Genomic DNA, 20,127 nt, shown 5'->3' with positions numbered 1-20,127 from the left:
TCATGTAGAATGATGATGTTTAATGAATTGGACTTCAGACTTCCTAAGATCAGCGCAGAACTAAGACTTCCAAGTCCCATCAAAATAACCTAAGGGATGAAGTGTATCTAAGTCTTTGAGCTGAAAAGAAAAAATATCTATGAATCGTTAAAAGAAGCTGTAGAAGAACTAAATTGTTGACTTAGGATAGAAGGGTCTTTGTGGAGAAATGCAAAATGCAAATATAAAAAAAGCTTATCAAGTTCGATTAAATCATGATTTTCCATACATAAGGTATCATAAGGATAAGTGATGAGGGAAATGCATACAACAGGTGTCAAATGACTAAGGTCCAAAAGTCTTTAAAACCAGTAAAAATGATGCTAAAAAGTAAAATAAAAAGTGAAGAACAAATGGAAATAAGGAATTTATGACACAGGAAATAAAAATGGTTGGAAAACACATGCAAAAGTGCTCGACCTCACCAAACACTGCAGTGGGGAGATGAAGATGAAGGCGAGGAGGTGCAAGCTCTCACCACGGGGGCTGCAAAACTTGATGAGGGGCTGCAGGTGGGAGATGCCCCTCGGCTCCGCCTGAGGGAAGGGCCACCGGGACGTCACTGGAGAAATGAAGATGCCTGTTCCCTTCGACCCTGTAGTCCACTTCTACACTCCCACCTTTTAAAAACATTCATTTGTGTCAAGTATGGGTACGGGGACCGTCCTTATTTATAAACAGTAAGAACTGAAAGCACTTATGCTTCAACTCTCCGGAGAATACTAGGCAGAAATTAAGTGAAAAAAAGCTAAATGCTCCCCCAAAACACAGACAGTGAACAACACTGCATGTCCAACAGGATCTTGTTTATGCAAGAAAGGGAAGAGCACATTAAAAACATGGTTCCAGTGGGGTGTAGTGGCACATACCTGTAATCCCAGGGACCCTGGAGGCTAAGGCAGGAGGATTGCAAGTTCGAGGCCAGCCTCAGCAACTCAGAAAGGCCCTATGGAACTTAATGTGATCGTGTCTCAAAATTTAAAAAAATAAAATAAAAAGGACCAGAGATGTATAGCTCAGTGGTAAATCACCCCTGGGTTCAATTCCCAGTGCCAAAAAAATTGACTGATTTAAAAAAATCATGGTTCCAGAGACAGCACAAGCAACTGGGGTGTGCAGGATGCCTCATCCCAAGACCCTTGAGCAGTGTTTTCTCCCGTGTTTGTGTATTACCTTTTCTGCTGTTAAAAGTAGATAAAAGGGCTGGGGAGATAGCTCAGTTGGTAGAGTGCTTGCCTCATAAGCACGAGGCCCTGGGTTCAATCCCCAGCACCGCAAAAAAAAAAAAAAAAAAGTAGATAAAAGGTCAGGCGCATGGTGCACGCCTGTAATCCCAGCAGCTTGGGAGGATGAGGCAAAAGGATCGTGAGTTCAAAGCCCGCCTCAGCTCAAAGCCCGCCTCAGCAATTTAGTCAGGCCCTAAGCAACTCAGCGAGACCCTGTCTCTAATAAAATATTAAAAAGGCTAGGGATGTGGATTAGTGGTTAAGTGCCCCTGGATTCGATCTCTGACCCGCCCCCCCCCCCGCAAAAAAAGGAGAAAAGGTAAATAAAATATTTTTGCCTTGCAAGCACAAGGCCCTGGGCTCAATCCCCAGCACCCCAAAATAAATAAATAAACAAACAAATAAATAAATAAATATTTTAAAAGTTATTTTATAAGGTCCCCAAGGGCATATTTTAAGCAAAAAGAAACTGAAGGACAACACAAACAGTATACCATTATGCAAAAGAATATGCACAGAGCAAATCCATTTTGCTTCTGTGTGCGTGTTCGTAAACCCAAGGCCACGCTCTGAGGGAGCACTCCCCTCTGCGCGTGCTTTTGAGAAAGTACCATCTCAGTTCTCCCTCACTTCACCGTATGGGAAAGTACTCATGGGGACTCACACAGTTTAAACCCTTACCCTGGAAAAATTAAGTGAGAGTGTGGAAATAAGAAAATGCAAATCTGATTCAATTAAAATGTCACATGAAAAATACCGTATGCTTCGTTGTATCTTTTCTAATTTATACACACAAGTTTATTCAAAGATCACAGTTTGGTATCAGGAGAATACATTTATTTTGCACGTGGTTTTTAATTCTTTTGCCACAATTTCCCATGTTTTTACATTACCACATTTTTTTCTAGACTTAAAATATTCAATAGAATTTTTCATAAGTTAAAAAGGAAAAAAAACATTCTTTCTGCTGAATAATATCACATTTAACTTAAAAATCATGAACCTTTAGAATATCAAGAATTGAAGCTGCTGGGGAGGGGGAGGGGTCACATTTATCCGTAGGTCTCAAGATAGCCCTGAGGTCTAAATAGGAAAATATCTCTTATAAACTGTAACAAAACTCTCACCTCAAAATAAAACACTCTGAGATGTATACAATAATATCCATATTCAACAGCTTCACAGCATCCAGAAAGTCTGGGTTTATAGAAATGATAAACAAAATAGCTTTACATTCAGAAAACAGGTCCTAATACCCGTTTATGCCAAAACGACAAAACCTGAAACCCAGCACCCTGTGCAGAAGTCTGTCCATTCCTAACCCATCACAAAGCCACCACTGTTAAAAACACAGGTCCTGGGACATCCAGTAAATGCCATCTAGCATCTGAACAAAGAGAATCCCAGTAAGATTAGCTCTAACACTTCATTTGAGGGAAGCATCTGATTCAAACTGAGTCTGGATCCACGAAGACTCATTTCTGGGAGGGTGATGTCATGCACTTGGCCTCCATCGAGTGCGGCCACACTGTGTGGCCCTAAGCCAGCTTCCAGAACTTCTAAACGGTGTTAATGTGCCTCGATTAAGGCGCGGAGGCTGAAGACCCAGCCACAGCGGCCGTTTGAACTCCCTGGGTCATCTGGGCTATGGCACGTGTCACTGGACAGGGTATCCTCAGGCTTGTGATTCTTCTGACCAAGTGGGTCACATCAGACACTCGGAGAGCCACTGGAAAGCCACTGTCACCTTTCCAGGCAGTCTGGCCTCCCTGAGGTCATCTGTGTGCACCTGGTGGCTCCTGCACGAGGTCACCTGATTACACACTGCTCCTGGGAGCACCACGGAGCTACGCTTCGCACAGAAGTCCGGCTGCAGGCTGGGTCAGAGTGATGGAACTGAGTGCAGCACAGGCATTCCATGGCCCTTGAAAATCGTCACATCAGTGCAGGTAGTGATTTGGTTTTGTTGGTCTTTTTCCCCCTCCCATTCCTTTAAATTAAAAAAACAAATATTCAGAGGCATTTTTTTAGTCCCTTATTTAAAATCTTAATGAAGAAATGTGAATTCAAGGGCACAGAAATGACTAGCTGACTCAAGAGTTATTATTCAGGTGCATAAAACAAGTTCTAAATGCATCCCAGCCGGGGACTTGAGCAATCAGCGTTTCAGGAAGAACTGGGTTTGTTGTGAGTTCTTTGTGACTAGCCTCATCCCACTGTGAAGGTTCCAGGTGTCTCAGTAACCGTGACTGGGTTGCTTCATGAGGATCTATCACGAATAATACTTTGGTGTCTAAGAAACTTGCAGGACCAATGTCCCACCCTTTCTTTCCCTAGAAGACAGAGTCCCTCCAGGTGGTTGCCTGGCTCAAAGGGGGTCTCATGCTCCTGGTGGGCAGGAAACCAAGAACTGGGCAGCAGGGTTCAGAATCCACAGTTACTCCTGTGGAGGGACAGAACCCCGAGCAAACGTGGGTGACATGTGAGACCTTCCCAAATACTGTAAAGAAAAAGCACTTCATCACACAACAGCCCAACTGCGCTGGCAGCTTCCAGTGGGGGCTGGCCACTCCCACCCGGGTGAGAAATAGCTGTAGTGTTAACAGAGGAGCAGCGTGACCTGCAGGTGCCCCGGGGAGGGGACACGGGAGACCTGCATCAGGGTGTAGCCCGCTCCCCAAAGCAAACTCGGGTCAAGGCAAATTATAGAGAAAGGGTCTTCTGGCTTTAGTAGTGGACACGGTGCGTGCAGGCAGGCCTCCCTCTCCTTGCTGCCCGCGCATTCTCTGGCTCTCCAGGAGGCCTTTCTTCATGGAGCTCGGGCGTCCTCTGCTTCCCAGCTGTCTGAGAGGGCAGGTTCCGCTCCACTTCAGGCCTGAGGCCTGGCCCCGTCCCGGGCCTCCGTCTCACCCACAGCAGCCTCTTCCCCAGAGACCTGGTTTCTGCTGACAGCTGGGAAGAAATGGGCAGAGGCATCACGAATTCCATTTTCCAGCCCACGTCACCGACTCTCCTGAGCCTCGGAATGACAGGCGCGCCCGCAGTGGAGGTGCAATGCCACTGTGGTCCTTCACCTTCTGAGTATCTGGTGCGGCAGGGAGTCTGCTGGGGTAGCCTGGGGGTTGGTGCTGGGCTGACGGGGACACTTGAAGGACACAGCAAGTAGAATAGCCAAGTCCTTGTCACTCTGTATCCTCCAGCATCACAACGGAGGAACCGGCTCTGGAGGCGAAGGCGACGAAGGGCCATCTGTGCCGTCAAATAGCCACCTCTACGCACAGAAGCAACTTCACGTCCACCCGCAGCCATGTCCCCTGCCAGAGTCCCCCAGCCTCCAACAACCAAGGAAATCTCTGCCTGGGGTGAGTTCCAGGAACCTCGCTTTCAAATCAGCAGCATTAATAATGTCTTGGAAATATTTCTCCTGTCCAGTTTAATCATCATTTACTCAAGCTCTAAAGAATATTAAAATATACTCTGACTTTCCCCTAACTATATTTATATATAAATCCCTGAGAAGGTACCTGTCAACTGGAAATTTGCTATGTACAGTTAACAAACATCCTGGGTGCCAGCAGAGGCCCCGAGCCGTGCCCTCTGTGCTGTCCCGTGTCAGGAGGGTAGACGAGCCACCATTCCTGAAGGTGGGGTGGGGAGGGGTGCTGAGATGCTGAGCCCCAGCGCAGGAGCAGGTCGGGCCTGCGCTCACGCAGCCTTGGGGACTCAGAGGTCCTGACCTGATAGGGCGTTAATAACGTTGCCTAAGAACACACTGGCTCACCGCGCCCCTCAAGCCTCAAGGTGAGCCAGCCCGTCCACCTCTCCGTGAGGGGCTGATCACAAGCCCAGCTGCCCCCACTGCCTCCCCCACCTTCCTGGACGCGACACTATCAAGTGACAAGCATGGGCTCCCGGGAGGGTCCACTTGAGGATATCTGCCCTGGTGCTCCCGCAGACCCCCAGCTTGGAAGAGGAATGAGTCCAAGGCTGAGAAGCACCCGGACGTCGCTTCCTGACCTCCTGCACTGCCCCCACCCCCCGAGTCGGGCACAGTGTCCATCTGCTGTCCTGCAGTCCATTCCAGAGACTGAGAAAACAAGGGCAAAACGACATTGTCCATGAAGGAAAGTGAACAAATGTTTCCACACTGCCAGAGCGAGAAGTGCTGGCCAGTGGTCCAGAAGCCACCTGGACTCCATCAAGGAGGACTTCCCCAAGGGGCCCGGAAGTGACTTGATTCTGGAGAGAGGGACGGGGGAGTTTGCACCACGCAGAACCGATGCTTCCTGCACTTGGGTCCTTCAGGTTTCACAGCTGAGTCCTCCTGTCCAGGGCCTATGCCACAGCTGCCCTCCAGCCTGCCAGGGCCCTCCCACACACACGTCCCTCTCCTCATTTCACAAGGCCCGCCAGGTAATGGCCGCACCCACAGAACCGGGAAAGTGGGGTGCTCACCTTCAAGTCTGCCAAAGACACCACCGGGCGCCCCGGGCTTGCTGGCTTAGTAGCCTTTCTAAACGCAGGTATCTCCAGAGCTCTGGAGATACTCCAGAGCAGTACTGTGGGCCAAACCCCTGCGGGCCAGGTGTGTCCTGTGCAGCTGGACAAGGCTGGAACGAACAGGAGGAGAGGCCCGGGGCCATATATGTCAGACCACTCAGACACTGAAGAAATCACCTGTCACACTGTTGACCGCGCACCCATCACTGGAGACTCTGAAAAAGGGCTGCGGTGAGGTAGAGGGTTGGGTGGGACCAGGAAGGTGCACTTCTGACCCGGTAGCAGCGGAGAGCCATGCTTGACAGGGTGGGGCTCCACACCATACCAGCGTACATGTCCCCAGCAGGCAGGATTGTTTGGCAAACCGCTGGTGGCCAGATGCTGAATCATCTGGAGCAGGAGCTGCCTAACACTGGCTGTTCCAATGACACATAGACATTCTTACACAGTTGAAGCCTTTTGAGGGAGCTCGGGGGTGGGGGGGGGTCCTGGAGAAGCAACCTCCAAGTCAGCGAGAGGAGAAGCTACAGTTCTCAACACAGGCTGCAGGGTACTCTCCTGGGAACTCAGAACAGGTTCAGCTCCCCCAGACCAACACAGTGACAGCCTCTGAGCAGGGGTGGGGCAGGAAATGTTGACAAGCTGCTGGGTGGTCCTCAGGGCAGCCGGCATTGGAAACCATGGTTTCGAAACCATTTGGCACTGTGGCTGGACCTTTGGCTGATGAGGGAGGGGCCGTGGCAAGCTAGGTGAAGCTGTGGATTCCATATACAGGCAGGAAGGGAAGATGCCACAATGCCAGGGACACAGAAAAGACAACTTCCAAAGATAACTGAGGTCCTTTACAGCCCTCGTCTCCAAGGAAACGTGGCCAAATCCAACGTCTGAGCCACAGAGGTGATCCACAACCCACTAATAGCAGCTGTTCTGAAAGGGGGTCCAGAATTCTGTGGCATTTACCTTTCAAGATGCCTTTCTGGGATTAAGGAGAAATATGCTAAAGTCAGGTTTTGAAACACAGTATTTTTATCTCACCAGTCTCCCCATTGGCCTGGGTGCAGCCTTATGACCCGTCGAGCAGAAAAGGCCAGTGTGAGATCCCTGATTGGTCAACAGCTGAAGGTGCGGGTGGGAAGCAGCAAGGAGAACCCGCACCCCTCCCTGCCTGCCTGGTCAAAGGGCTGTCAGTTCCTACCCAGGGTTACAGGAAAGAGCTTCCGAACAGTCTGCCATAGTGTAAATCCATGGCTCCCGGTATTTAAATTAATATTTAAATAAAGTGCATATGTGACAGATATTCTAAGATCCAGTAAGAATTTCTCAGTGCTTTGGAGATAAAAGCATAAGCAGAAAACTCCACCGAGAGCTTAGGGCCCAGGCAAATCGCATCTGTGTCCTGCCAAAGTCTCTGCAGCCTGGACATTTTATAAAGCTGGCTTGAGGATGAACTGGACATCAGGGACAATCACCAAGGGAAATATCAAAGTAAACTCCACTTGAGCCTGGAAGAGGGCTGCCCGGAAGTGCCGAATACTCCTAGAAATTTGCCTAAAGCCAGCTTGCTTAACGCTCAGTTCTAACCACCAGGTTCTAAAAATCGCTCTCAGCCTCCATCAGCAGTTTCGCCCTCGGGGATCTGAATCCTTCTTGCATCATTTTTACATTTTAAGGATATAAAGATTTGACTTATCTAAGGGCACATATAGCTTAATTTTGTATTTCTAGTAATCATTTATTAAACTTACCCCACTTCTTAAAAAGAATTTTTCTTATATCTAGTTAAAAATTTCCTATCCAGTTTATCCAAAGCCCCTGTTTAAAATGAGTCCAGCAAGAAATGCGTGCTTATTTATGCATTATTTCATAATAATTTGACAATGGTTTTCATTATTATTACTGTATGGACTCCAGAGTTTTAAAAGAAGACACACTGAAATCTGAACTGTTTCACTTGATCATTTTGCTGTAAAAATTAATGCCTCTATCAAAAAACTCCAAATATTCAGCATCAATTAATCAAATTAAAAGGAAAATCTAGTGCAAATGTGCACCCACAATGAGACGGCAAGGCAAAAGCCGAAACCAATGGCAAAGAGGGAGAACCCTGTGAATTCTGTGTGAATTCATACAGCTATCACGAATATTTATTGCTAGAAACTATTTTAAACTGTTTTAAGGGCCTTCAGATAAGTGTATTAAAACTGCCCTAAATACAAAGAGCCCCATCAACTGTAAAATGCTGCAGATTGGTAAATAAAGATGATGAAAAATACAAAATTATGCAAAAAACGCCCTTTGATAAATTGGTTTTTTAAAATTCTTAATTGGGGTTCTCTAAAGGGAGACATTTAGGTAAACTGCCCGCTAGGTGCATTGACTGCTAGGGGAACCGGTGTAGGCAAATCAATTTGTGCCGTTCCCAGTTCCTTCTTGGGAACAGCTTGACCCCTTCTGGGTTCCGGGAGGCGGTTAGGGGAGGCTGCGCAGCGCAGGATGAGCGAACCGCCGCCCGGTCGCCTCCCCTTCGTGCCTCCGCGGCCTGCGCGACCCCGCCCGCCTCCCCGCTGGGGCTCTGCACCGAGTCCCGCAGCTCCCAGTGCGACACAGGCCTTCGCTCCGCGGACCCTTCACGTCCTTTTCCTCCAGCGCGGCGCCCGCTTTTCCTTCTGCGCTTCTGCCTGGCGTTTCCTCTCGGCCTCTTCGGCCTTCCTCTTTTCTTCCTTGGCCTCCTTGTACCGCCACTTGGGGATCTGCAGGTGGGTGCTGTCCTTGGTGCTGCCCTTGCGGGTTATCCGCTCCGGCTGGAAGGTGGGCGCCGGCGCCTTGCTGATGCGGACCCTGGGGACCACGACACCCGGCCGCACACTGCTCCGGCGCAGGAGTTGCAGGGGCAGGAGGCTGGCCTTCCTCCGGGCAGAGGCTGAGCCCTGGGCCCCTGGCAGGTAGAGAGAGGGGGTACTGACTCTTGGAGCCTCCTCGTTGGAGCTCCCCGAGATCTCAGAAGTCCGAAATTGCTGTTCAGCGCTTTCCACCTCGTCCCTCTCTTGAGCAAGGGTGTCCTGGTCCCCCCTGAGTGCCAGGATTTCCTGCACCGCCAGCCGCCTTTTTCCCACACAGGGAGGGTCCTCGGGGCACACGGTTTGGCAGACGACGGCCACAGCGGGACTATAAAGGCTCGTGGTCATCCTGACCATGTGGTCCAGGACGCCCCCGTCCTCCAGGCCGCGGCTGGAGCGCGAGCGCAGCACCGACCGCACAAACTCCGCGAGCCTCTGCAGGCAGTTTTTGGAGGCTGCGGGCTTCAGAACCGCCTCAGGGGGCAGCGGCAGCTCCGGCCTGTACTTCTCCCCAAACTGTTCGGGGCAGGGTCGCTCCAGCAGCCTCTGCATGAGCCGGACCGCCTCCACCCGGCCTGTGTAGGCGGCCCACTCCTGGGGCGACATCCCGCGCCGGGTGTCCCTCGCATGTACATCTGCCCCTGAAAAACAGAAAGCACAAAGGAGAGTGGGTGGCTGCAGCGGTGACTCTCTCTCCCAGGCAGAGAAGGAACAAAGGGAAACTGCGGAAACCTGACGAGCTCTAGCCTAGACCAGGGCGATCAGGGTACAACCGCCACCTGCTCCTGACAGTCACCTACTGCAATTACCATGGCAACAAGAAAGGTTTCTTGTGTGTCATTTGATGTTTTTGTCTTTCCTAAATAAAAACTTGTTTGAATCTAAACCATGAGTTTTTTTTAAAGAAATAAGATTCCATGGCTCTCTGCCAACAGAGAGATGACTAGATGACAGAGAAGTCTCAAGATCACTAGACTCATGAAACTAGAGTGCTCTAAAATGCTAACAGTGACCGTCACTTGCAAAGTACTTGGTACCATCACTGCCGTCCGGTCACTCAGAGGGCACCTGTGAGTCGTGTTCTGTGGGATGGTGGTCTCCACCTCTCACCCTGGGGAGGTAACTGTGGCTGCCAGTACTGCCACGCAGCAGAGAGTGCCACTGCGGGACAGAGCCACGCCTTCGGCATCTTCCTTCTGCTACACATCTAATCCTGGCTGACCTGAACAGAGGCTCACTACAGAACCTCCATGGAGTAGGGCTCCAGGGAGTGCCCTGGGTCCCCGGCACCCCGCTCCGTGTGCTGACCACCACCTACAGGCAGGTCTGTTGGTCAACATTCTGTGTCGGCCTGAGGCTCAGAGCACACAGTGCTTTAATCAAACCCTGATCTAGGTGTAGCCTGAGGGGATCCTATAGCTTTGGCTAACACCAAATCAAGGAGAGCAACTCCAAAGATGTGGACGGGCCTCATCCAGTCACTGACTGCCTTAAGAGCAAAGGCTGACGTTTCCTAGGGAAGAAAAGTTCTTATTGCGTGTGTGTACAAATATGCAACAACAAATCCCACTGTTATGTATAATTATGATGCACCAACGAAAATTAGGAAATAAAAGACTTCAGTATCAACTCCTACCTGTGGTTCCAGCCTACAAATTTTAGACTTACCAACCCCCACAACTGCATGAGCCAATACCTTAAAATAAATCTCTTAATGTATGCACCCTATCAGTTCTGATTGTCTAGAGAATCTTTCCTGATGGATCCCCCAACATCTTCCTGAACGTCTCTCCATTCCACTCACTGCCCCCGCCAAATACTGCAGGGTTAAACATCAACTCATCTTGGTGAAATCTGCCTAGGTTTCAACTTGGTAATGTAGGAACTAATACAAAGTTGCTGTTAATCTTGGTCCAATTCAGCCCACATACAGTTAGAAATCATTCAGGATTTCAAGTTCCATTAGTCATCTCTCTACTGGCAAAGCACTGTGGAAAACTAGGGCAATTATCTAGTCTGTGAGCTCCCTGGAGACAGGGCCTGGCAGAGCATCCTCATTTATACCCCACGCAGACCCAGGTGTCTGACATGTGGTGACTGATCAATATGTGCTGAGCCGAGAGAGGCGGGCGCTCAGCCACTTCCCTGCCCTGGCAGCCCAGGGTGGCCTCTTAGCCAGGCAGACCTGGCTCACCTGAGCTCACCTGCTAAGGGTCTTAATTCTGTGACACATTAAAGAATAGCCATCTTACAAGAGTGGTAATTATTTGGAACTAGAAATCAGGAGAACTCATTAGTTAGAGTACAATTTATAAACTGACTAAAATGAAAAGGAGGCAGTAAAAATGTCATGGCAGAAAATAGATGACACATTAAACCTTAATTAATTGCATGTCACTTAAAAAAGGAACAAACTGCAAAATTAAAACCTTAATGAACACTGCATGAAAGAGACATTTTTCAATGCTAATGGAAAACGAAAGGAACAGCTGTCCAAAGCTCAGCGTTCTTCCCGTTGTCCCCCACCTTTTCAAAATGCTCAGAAAATACAAACACCCCAAAGAACAAGGGCCGTTCTGATGGCCATGCAGCTCTAGAATTGGAGTTGTGCATTAATTAGGGGTTCGCTTCCTAAGAGTCCACTGCTAAGGGTAATACTGATGGCTGTAACATAGCCAGCAAATTATGAATGACAGTTACCCTTCAGTGTCCACCAGGAACTGCCTCCAAGATCTCCATGGACACCAAATTCCAAAGACGCTCAAGTCCCTTGTATAAAACGGCATGGTCTTTGTGTGTAAACTATGCACATCCGTATACTCTAAATCATCTCTAGATTACCATAAAACCTAATGCAAGGTAAAAGCCACATAAACAGCTGCTATGCTGTATCGCTAGTGAACAATGACAAGGTAACAGGTCTGCAGCGGCTCCATACAAATGCATGTTTTAGAAATATTTTATATCAGAAGTTGCCTGAATCCACAGATATAGAACCCAAGATTTGGGGGGATCGACTGTACTAATGATGAACGTTTTACTTGAATACCTTTAAAAGGGTATAGAGAACTTCTGGAATGCCACTGTGTCCATCTTCTCCCCAGTAGACCACCAGCATCCTGGCCTCCTACCCAACAGTGCTCAAACCCGTGGACCGGGAAGTGGCTCTTACCAATGGGTCCATCTGCCACCTTGTTGATGGTTCCAAGTTGTCTGCACAAAACCCTCTATTTTACTCAAAACAGCAACATACTCCCTTCTAGGCGATGGGTCGTGATTGGTCTAACCTAGGAGTGCCCAACTACAGCACTCCTGGCATTTTTGGTCAGATAAACACTTGTCACGAGGACTGTCCTGTGCACTGTCTACCCAAGACATCATCAGTAGCACCCTCCCCAGTTGTGACAACCAGAAATGTCTCCAGCTGTTGCCAAATATCACCTAGTGGGCAACATCGACCCTCACTCTGAACCGCTGGTCTAACCTAATGACTGAAGTCTGTCCCCCACTCGTCCAGCAGCCTGTGCCCAAGCAACCCTGTGCCGGCCAGAGCGCTAAAGGGATGTTTACCTCCTGAGAAAAGGGACCAATGTATTTGCAGCTGTTGTCACTGCCTCCTGCCTGTAGGTCTGGTGACTCTCTTGGAATCAAGAGGTGACAAGGGAGCAAGCCAAGAGGATTAATGAACAGGAGAAGAGAATCAGGGTCTGTGACGCCTTCACAGAACCAAGGCCAGCTTTGGATAGTGACCACTAATCTTAATACTCCTGGTGAGGTATAAGAAAGACACTTGCTTTCTTTTTTTTCTTTTTTGCAGTGCTGGGGATTGAACCCAAGGCCTCGTGCTTGAGGGGCAAGCACTCTACCAACTGAGCTATCTCCCCAGCCTAACACCTGCTTTCTTTAAACAACTATCAAGCTAGGATGTTAGTCAAACAATTCCTAAAGGGAAAAAAATGTAAGTCCCATCCCTCATTCTCTGGAACACTCTCCGCTGGGAGTCATGCCAGGCCCAGGAGGCCGTGGGAGGCAGGCGAAGTATTTCACTTCCTTTCTCACTTTTCCTCCAGACCCCACCCTGACGGCATCGAGTCGAGTCCCAGTTGCCCACCAGTGACCTGCTCAGGAGCCCATGGTCACCATATTAGCAATCATCTCTTCCCAGCTTACTCCCCCGGCCCTGCCATGCCGCTTCCCAAAAGCAACCTTTCAAAAAACACCCACTTTACCTCAAGTCCTTGTCTCGGGGTTTGATTTGGGGGCTGACACGAATTTCCTGACTTAGAGATTTTTCTCTAAGAACCTGAAACAATTCTAACGTGACAAATTCTCAGTTCACAGAAAATTCCCGTCGTCCTCATACACAGAAAGCAACGAACTGATATGGGTCACCTGGTTTACAGAAGTCTAGTCAGGGCTTGCCGGAGAAGAGAAGGACCGCAGCGCAAGAGCAGAGTGTCTTTTCTGGATCCTCATCTTCCTTTCAACCTGTGTGGTCCCCTGGAATTGCGCAGGATGCAGGCCTGTGGCTGCCTCTCTCCCCGAGCCAGCAGTGTGACGTTGTGCCGCACTTCAGTATAAACGGGAGCTCTCTAAAGCAAGTCTGGAACCTGGCGACCTCCAGGGAAAAACCCTCCTCCAGGCAGCTTCTCAGAGCCACTGATTTAAATAGACCTATCACTCTGGGACATTAATATTCCACTGAACTAACAAGGTTCTGCACCTCGCTCGTGATTCTCATCAGCACAGCCAACAGTAATGGGAGCCAAAGACGTTTAAAGACCCACCAAGTCAGCTTTTCAGGATCCAGTCCTATTTTTTATTAAAATTCAAATTTCTGATAATTCCAACATTATTTTGTTCTACTGCACAACGCAGATACAAACTGTTACGAATGGTGAGAAAATCTAAAGAGTTGAGGGTCCGATTTGATTATTCATCATGTATAAACCGAAACGTGTGCTTTTGAAAATAAACTGCATGGGCTGGGGATATGGCTCAGTTGGTAGAGTGCTTGCCTCCCAAGCACGAGGCCCTGGGTTCAATCCCCAGCACCACAAAATAAAAAAATAAACTGCAACTCAGAAATTAAACTCAGGTGCAGAAAAACATTCAGAAAATGAAGATCACCCCATCTGAAGAAATTGGAGAGAAAGGCATATTTTTTGGCTGTTAATATGTAGTAATGTTTATGCACTTTACTTTTCAGATCATCACAGGATGACCACTCTGCAATCAGCCCTTGGGTTCCTTCCTCGGCGGTACATAAACTCACTCTATGTTGAAGGGTCAGCCAATCTAAAAGAAATGCTCAGGCTGTTGGGAACTTCCAACACTTTCAGTTCTCTTAATATGGACGTGTTTAAGTGGAGATAAGAAGACATAAAAATAGTTGAGAATTGTAATCTAACTTAGTAGTGACAATAGCAAATGAAAATATTCTAGAAGTTAGCCACTCCAACTAAAGTCTAAGGGGACAGCTTGAGATCGCCTGGAAAAGGTCTCATCTTTATTTTAGGCAACACAGAACCAGCTGGAAGGGAGAAACATCTAAGAACAAAAGATCTCACATCGTTCCCCCTTTCTCACTTAGGAGTTGTGTCAGTAGTTCTCAGCAGGAGTGCCCTGCCCCTCCAGGATGTCTGACCCGGCCTGGAGACATCTCTGGTTGTCATGACTGGGGTACTCAGCCATCTAGGGGTAGAGGCCAGGGACGCTGTTGTCCGGACAGCCCCCGACAACATGGCCTTATCTGGCCCCAGATCTCAAAATCATGCCAAGGTCCAGAAACCTGAGTTCCATGCTTACGACCCTAACAAGTTAAAGTGTCTCACAGCAGGGTGTTTTTCAAAGAGAAGAATACGCCATCTTCTTTTATTCACTTAATGAATAAATACAGATCACACACTCACCAATAATGAGAGCGACACGATCCTACGCCACATACCCTGGTGGCTTCCTCCAGGCCCGGCATGACTCCAGGGCAGCCCTAGCAAGAGCTGCCGCAGCAGCCAACACCAATCCCGTCCCAGAGAAGAGGAACCCGAACCCGTGGTCACAAGAGGGAGGCAGGCATGGGCGGGGCGGGTCTGAGCCTGCGCCCTGGCTCTCCACGTTGCTCCCCTCTGCCCGTAGCAGCCCAGCGCGGAGGGAAAGCACTAGGGGGAGACCTGCGCTCACAGGGCTGCTCTAGACGTCAGTGGGGGAGAACTACAGACCTGACATGCAAAGAGCAGACATGGGGCAGGGTAGGGGCTGGTGGCGACCAGCCCACCTCCCCAGCACCATCTCCCCATGATCTGTGACAGTGCTTCTATGAGCCTATAAACACAGCAGCAAATGCCTGAAACCTCCAAGAGGCCCAGGCAAGACGAAATGACAGGGACATCGAGACTGAGGCCCTCCTGTTTTCCAGGGTGATGAGAAGGCAACTGACCCCCCACCAAAAGGAAAAAAAAGTTGGTGGTTCAAATTAACTTGTTGGGAAAAATGCATTTGATGTGATTGACACCATTCCTTTTCAGTTGAAAAAGTAAAAAGATCTGCACTCAATTAAAACTCAATCCAAAAGCAATAGGAGCAAACGAAACTTTTGCCACTCACAAAAGCATCCCAATCACCATTTAATTAGGAGGGACTGCTTATTGGGACAAAAAAGGCAGGGCCTAAACTCTGCTGGAACTGAGCTCTTGCTTTTAAAAAATAAAACTGCCACTGAATCAATCAATGGGATTAATATTAATAATGATCCTTTATATTTCTAAGAAGGTTCTCAATCTTCAAAACCTGGTTGAATTTATTTTTCCTATAGCATCCCATAAGACAATCAGTTTAAAGCAGGAAGAAAAAAAATTCAGAGTCGTAAATCTTACAAACCCAGACTAATCCCAGAAAAACAGGCTCAGGTCGGAGGATACTGTACAATGTTCAGTCATAAACAATAGGTGAAGCCAGGCACAGAGGCGCATACCTGTAATCCCAGTGGCTCAGGAGGCAGGAGGATCACAGGTTCAAAGCCAGCCTCAGCAACTTAGTCAGGCCCTAAGCAACTCAGAAGAGGGCTGGGGTCCCTGAGTTCAATCCCCTCTACCAAAAAATAAAATGAGATAAACAATAAACAATAGGTGAAGACAGAGAAACTGTCACGGACCAGAGGAAACTGAGAACACATGACAACTAAACGTGGAGCCAGCTCGGGTCCTGGGACAGAGATGGGATCTGGGAGAATTCTGATGGCATTCCCAGAACTATGATCTGAATCCCGGCCTCCCCAGACTGCACAGCCAACGTGACGGTAGACAGAGGCTTCAGGAGGTGCTCCGTCACAGGGTGGGCCTCAGGAATGGGGTTGGTGTCCTCGCGCCTCCTGGCCCTTCTGACAGTGAGGGCAGGACGAGAGGGAACAGGCCCTCACTGGACACCCATCGGCTGGTACCTTGATCTTGGCTTCCCTGCCTCTGGGACGCGAGCAATTAACTTACACTGTTTATAAACTATCCGGTCTGGACTCCGCCAGAGCAGCAGGAACGGACTAAGACAGCAAACGCCACCTCTTCAGGAACTCGCGGCACTAAGGAGCATTGGCTAAACCCTGGGCCAGGACCACAACTAAAGATAAATTAAGGCAGCAAAATGAACCACAGCAACAGCCACTGGACGTCGAGGGTACTACATGCACTTTATATACGTTTTCTCACTGGATTCTCAAAATAACCTGGTGAGGTGGCTCTGAAGATTATTCAGGACCCCAGTTTCAAGTCAGGAACAGAATCAGAAGCTCATCAGAAGGAATTTGACTTAGCAGTTTCTCAAGACTGCGTAGCCCTTGAGTTTACAAAGGGAACTACTTCATCCTCAGGGAGGAAGGCGAGAAAGAAGTCACTACCCCTACTTCACAGTTGGGGACAGGGAGTCTTCTCCAGGCTGACAAGGACCTAGGGACAAAGGGGGCTGCCCTGTTGACCAAAACTGAAGCCTGGCGCTTTCCACTGACTCTGGAAACTGCCACGCGGCACATCACGCTGCAGCTCCAGCTGCCAGCAAGCCGGGGACAGCGCAGCCCCACCCCGAGTCCTGCGCCCACCTCCGCCCCAGTCCTGTGCTCCCGTCCAGGGCCAAGGCGGGAACGCTCATCTCTGAGGGCAGATGTGTGGGCAGGAGGAGGCACAGCCGGGGAAGGCATGGCCCCTCCAGAGCGCAGCTCAGGCAGGGAGCCATGTCCTGTCGGCAGCTGGCGCTGGGCCCTCCGCAGCCCTGCAGCAACTGCCATCGGCCGGACAAAGAAACCAGTCCTGGTGGCGGGCCAGGCTGCTCCCACGGGCATGCCTCCTCCCTGTGAGGACGTGCTTTAAAGGAGCCACGATTCCCTGGCCGGCAGGCGCGAGGGACCGGGGACATACCTGCCAGCATCAGGGCTCTGATGCACTCCGTGCGGCCCTGCATGGCCGCTTTCATCAGGGCGGTGAGGCCGAACACGTTCCTCCTCTCGAGGTCAAGACCCGGGAAGTAGTTCAGCAGGTAGTTGGTGATGGTGACGTGCCCTGGAGAGAGAAGAGCACACGTGCGTGGGTCTCACTCACACGAGGCCGTCACAGGACAGGAAGGGCGACGCAGGAGGGTGGGAAGAGGACGGCTTCCTGCTCCACACGTTTTCCTCCCGGAGCCCAGGAGGCAGGAGGAGGCAGAGAGGCCACTGTCCCGGCCACACGCTGCTGTCTCAGCTTCCCTCGAGGCCCCTCAGTCACTCACCTGGGAGGTGCGGAGTCCCCCCGTGTGCAGAGGAGGCTGTGCAGGGACAGCAGCCTCATCCCAGGCTCCCAGCTGGAGCCACCAGGGCCGACAGAGGTCAAGCCAGGAAGGAGCCTCATTCCAAGGGCTCCGGGAGGAAGAGCTCACCGTCACAGCAGAGGATATCGCCAGCTCACACCTCTGCTGCGTCTGGCCCTCGCTGCCCGCCCCCCCTCACACAGGGTCACGAGTGCTGCCGCCTGAGCCACAGCCCTGAGCAGGTGCGAAGGTCGCGCAAACTCGGCAGAGAACACAGATGTCGCCCTTTCTCATCTCGCTCTGCCAAAAATGGATCCAGTTTTCTGCCTGTTGCCAGAGGTGTTCTCAAAGGCCCAAGGTGCCCTTGGTGGGGGTGAATAAGGAGACCACTCTGCAAAACGCAGTCGTTCTAGAATCCATCCCTGGAAATCCCTGTCCTCAAAGAGAGCTTCCTGAGCCACGAGGTGGCGCTTGGGTCTGCTGCCCACGCCCAGGGCTAACTCGCCCACCCCCCTCGCTTCCCTGGCGCAGGGCCGCAGCCTGCCCTCTGGGCACGGGGTTGGACCATTCCGTGGTGGGACTGTCCTGTGCACTGAAGGTTGGCTGGCAGCACCTGGGCTCAACCCATGAAGTGCCAGCAGCGACTAAGCCCCAACGCCTGCCCCAGCTGTGGCAACGAAACACGGGTCCAGACATTGCCACATGTCCCCTGGTGGGGCAGGGACAAGAAGGGGCAGCATCACCTGGGTTGAGAATACTGACCCAGAGGCCCCCCTCGCTGTCCCAGCACCAACCACACCAAGCGGGAGACAGGTCCTCTCCCAGCCCTCTGAACCTGCACCTGGCTAGGCACCCCCTCAGCTGCCATCCCCTCCTGGCTCCTACAGATGACGGCAAGCACCCCCTGTGAATGTGAGCACTCGGAGAAGTCCCCTTCTGGAGCCCTGGGGGTGGTGCTGGGTCCCCAGCCCCGTCCGCCTGACATGCCAACCATCTGCCCACCGAGGTCTCCCTCTCATCCAACGCTGTCTCATCCCATTCCACCGTCAGGGCCACAGGTACAGGACCCCATGGACGTGTCCCTGCGCTCCCTCTGATTAACTCAGCATCTCCCCCACCCCAGGGAAGCCCCCAGCCTTGGAGGATCCAGGACCCCTGGAGTTAGAATCTCTGATTGCAGGGCGGAGACTTCCAGTTGGTGGACTGTGTGAGACTTGGGACCTGGGAGGGAAGGCGAAGCCATGACCCTCCTGAGGGGGGACAGAAATGAGATGTGAGGTGCTTCCAGAGGCTCTGCCTGTGGACCGAGCGGGCTGAGGGAGCTGGAGGCCGAGGCGACAGCGGCTCCCGCCCAGCTTCAGCGTCACGAGCACTGGGTGCCAGACCCTCTGGAGGCCTGAGTGGCTTCTGTCTTCCCCATGCGCCTGACAACTGCAGCTGTGAGGCTGGAGCCGAGGCCCCCCTGATGGACACACGTGACCTCTGAGGCCGTGCCACGGCCAGGAGGCCCCGAGGGACATGACGACATCCAGTGTGGGATCCTGGATGGGAACCTGGAATGGGGAAGCCGAACACAGAATGGCTGTGTGTGACATTAGTCACAACACTGGTCGCAGGTCAGCCCTTAGGTCAACAGTGTGACCCGAGTGTGGGCCCGAACACAGAGGAAACGGGTGCGAGGTGCTCCGGAATTCTCCGCCAACCTTCGCAGCTTTTCTCTAAGTCTACAGGAGCCTGAAACCTAAAGGGTTTTTTAGAAAGAGGGAAAGGAGCGCAGGGCCACACAGAGTGCAGGCCAGCCACGGCCTGGCGAGGACCCTCTCCACCCTGGGCCCCAGCGCTGCCCTGTGGCAGAAGGTCACCAGGAGGCGGGGCTAGGCACCCAGGCGGCAGAAGATGGTGGCCAGACCCGGAGGCAGGAGGAGGGACAGAAGTGGTTGACTTGGAGCACTTCTAACCAAGTGAGGGGACAGGCCACAGTCCAACAGAGAAGAAAAGCCGCTGCCATCTCCGGCACCACCCGCCCCAGCTTCTGGGTCCCCGTGGCCAGCGATGGCGTCTCCACTCAGAGCACGTGAGGTGGCAGAAGTCCTGGCGGCCGAGCCTGAGGGGACTCTCAGCCCGGCCCACTTGCGTGCTTCCCAGTTGACTACCCACCAAGCCAAGGGGGAAATTTTAAACTTTTTACAGTCCAAAGCCACTCACCTGCCTCACGGCAAACTCCTCTCCTAGGAGATGACTCACCTCCCACTTCAGAGGGAACAGAAACCACAGAAGGGAACCCCTCAGCTTTCCCCCATCACCCCACAAACTTCCCGCACCACCAGCAGTCTCTCCTGGTGAAAACCCAGGGCGGCGCAATAAATATGCATCGAGTGAAAAAGACCAAGAGGTTCCTACTTTTCCTTGGGAAAAGCTCATCTATTAAAAGTTTCTAATTATCAAGTCGACAACACAGCTGATTGCTGACTCATCCAACATCTCCTGAGCGCTGGTTACGGAGTGAGAATCGTGCTGTCACTAGGAGCACAGGAACAAAAGAAAGAGAGACTTTTTGATTCAAGGAAAGGAAACATAAAATAAAATTGAGAAGGTTCGAGGTGCCTAAAAACCTAACTGCAGATGCTCAAGATGTAGTTCTCCGACCAGGCCAGTAGAGGGGGCTGTCGGCTTTGGAAATACTGCATTCCACCAGCCGAGCAGCGGGGACAGCCGCCGGGAATTCTTACCCAGAAGAGGGGAAGCGGCAGACGAGGAAC

At 51.0% G+C, this 20,127-nt stretch overlaps 1 protein-coding gene and 2 non-coding genes across 3 annotated transcripts in view; 2 read left to right on the top strand and 1 right to left on the bottom strand.

Annotated features, from left to right (window-relative positions):
* Positions 1 to 1,243: 1,243 nt before the first annotated feature.
* Trnam-cau (transfer RNA methionine (anticodon CAU)) lies at positions 1,244 to 1,317 on the top strand. Its single transcript has one exon. It is a non-coding gene; the product is annotated as a tRNA-Met (tRNA).
* Positions 1,318 to 1,709: 392 nt separating this feature from the next.
* Positions 1,710 to 20,127, bottom strand: part of Ankrd33b (ankyrin repeat domain 33B) — a 77,545-nt gene continuing 59,127 nt past the window's right edge. Inside the window, exons 3-4 of the mRNA XM_047556497.1 lie at positions 17,002 to 17,142; positions 1,710 to 9,243 (exon numbers count right to left, since the gene is read on the bottom strand). Coding sequence (XP_047412453.1) covers positions 8,393 to 9,243; positions 17,002 to 17,142 — 992 coding nt within the window. The 3' untranslated portion in view covers positions 1,710 to 8,392. The remainder of the gene's footprint in view (positions 9,244 to 17,001; positions 17,143 to 20,127) is intronic.
* Trnag-ccc (transfer RNA glycine (anticodon CCC)) lies at positions 13,589 to 13,662 on the top strand. Its single transcript has one exon. It is a non-coding gene; the product is annotated as a tRNA-Gly (tRNA).

This window comes from Sciurus carolinensis, chromosome 6, assembly GCF_902686445.1.
Source record: "Sciurus carolinensis chromosome 6, mSciCar1.2, whole genome shotgun sequence".
NCBI lineage: Eukaryota > Metazoa > Chordata > Mammalia > Rodentia > Sciuridae > Sciurus > Sciurus carolinensis.
The sequence above is the reverse complement of the archived record's forward strand: the minus strand, read 5'-3'. Positions and strand labels throughout refer to the sequence as shown.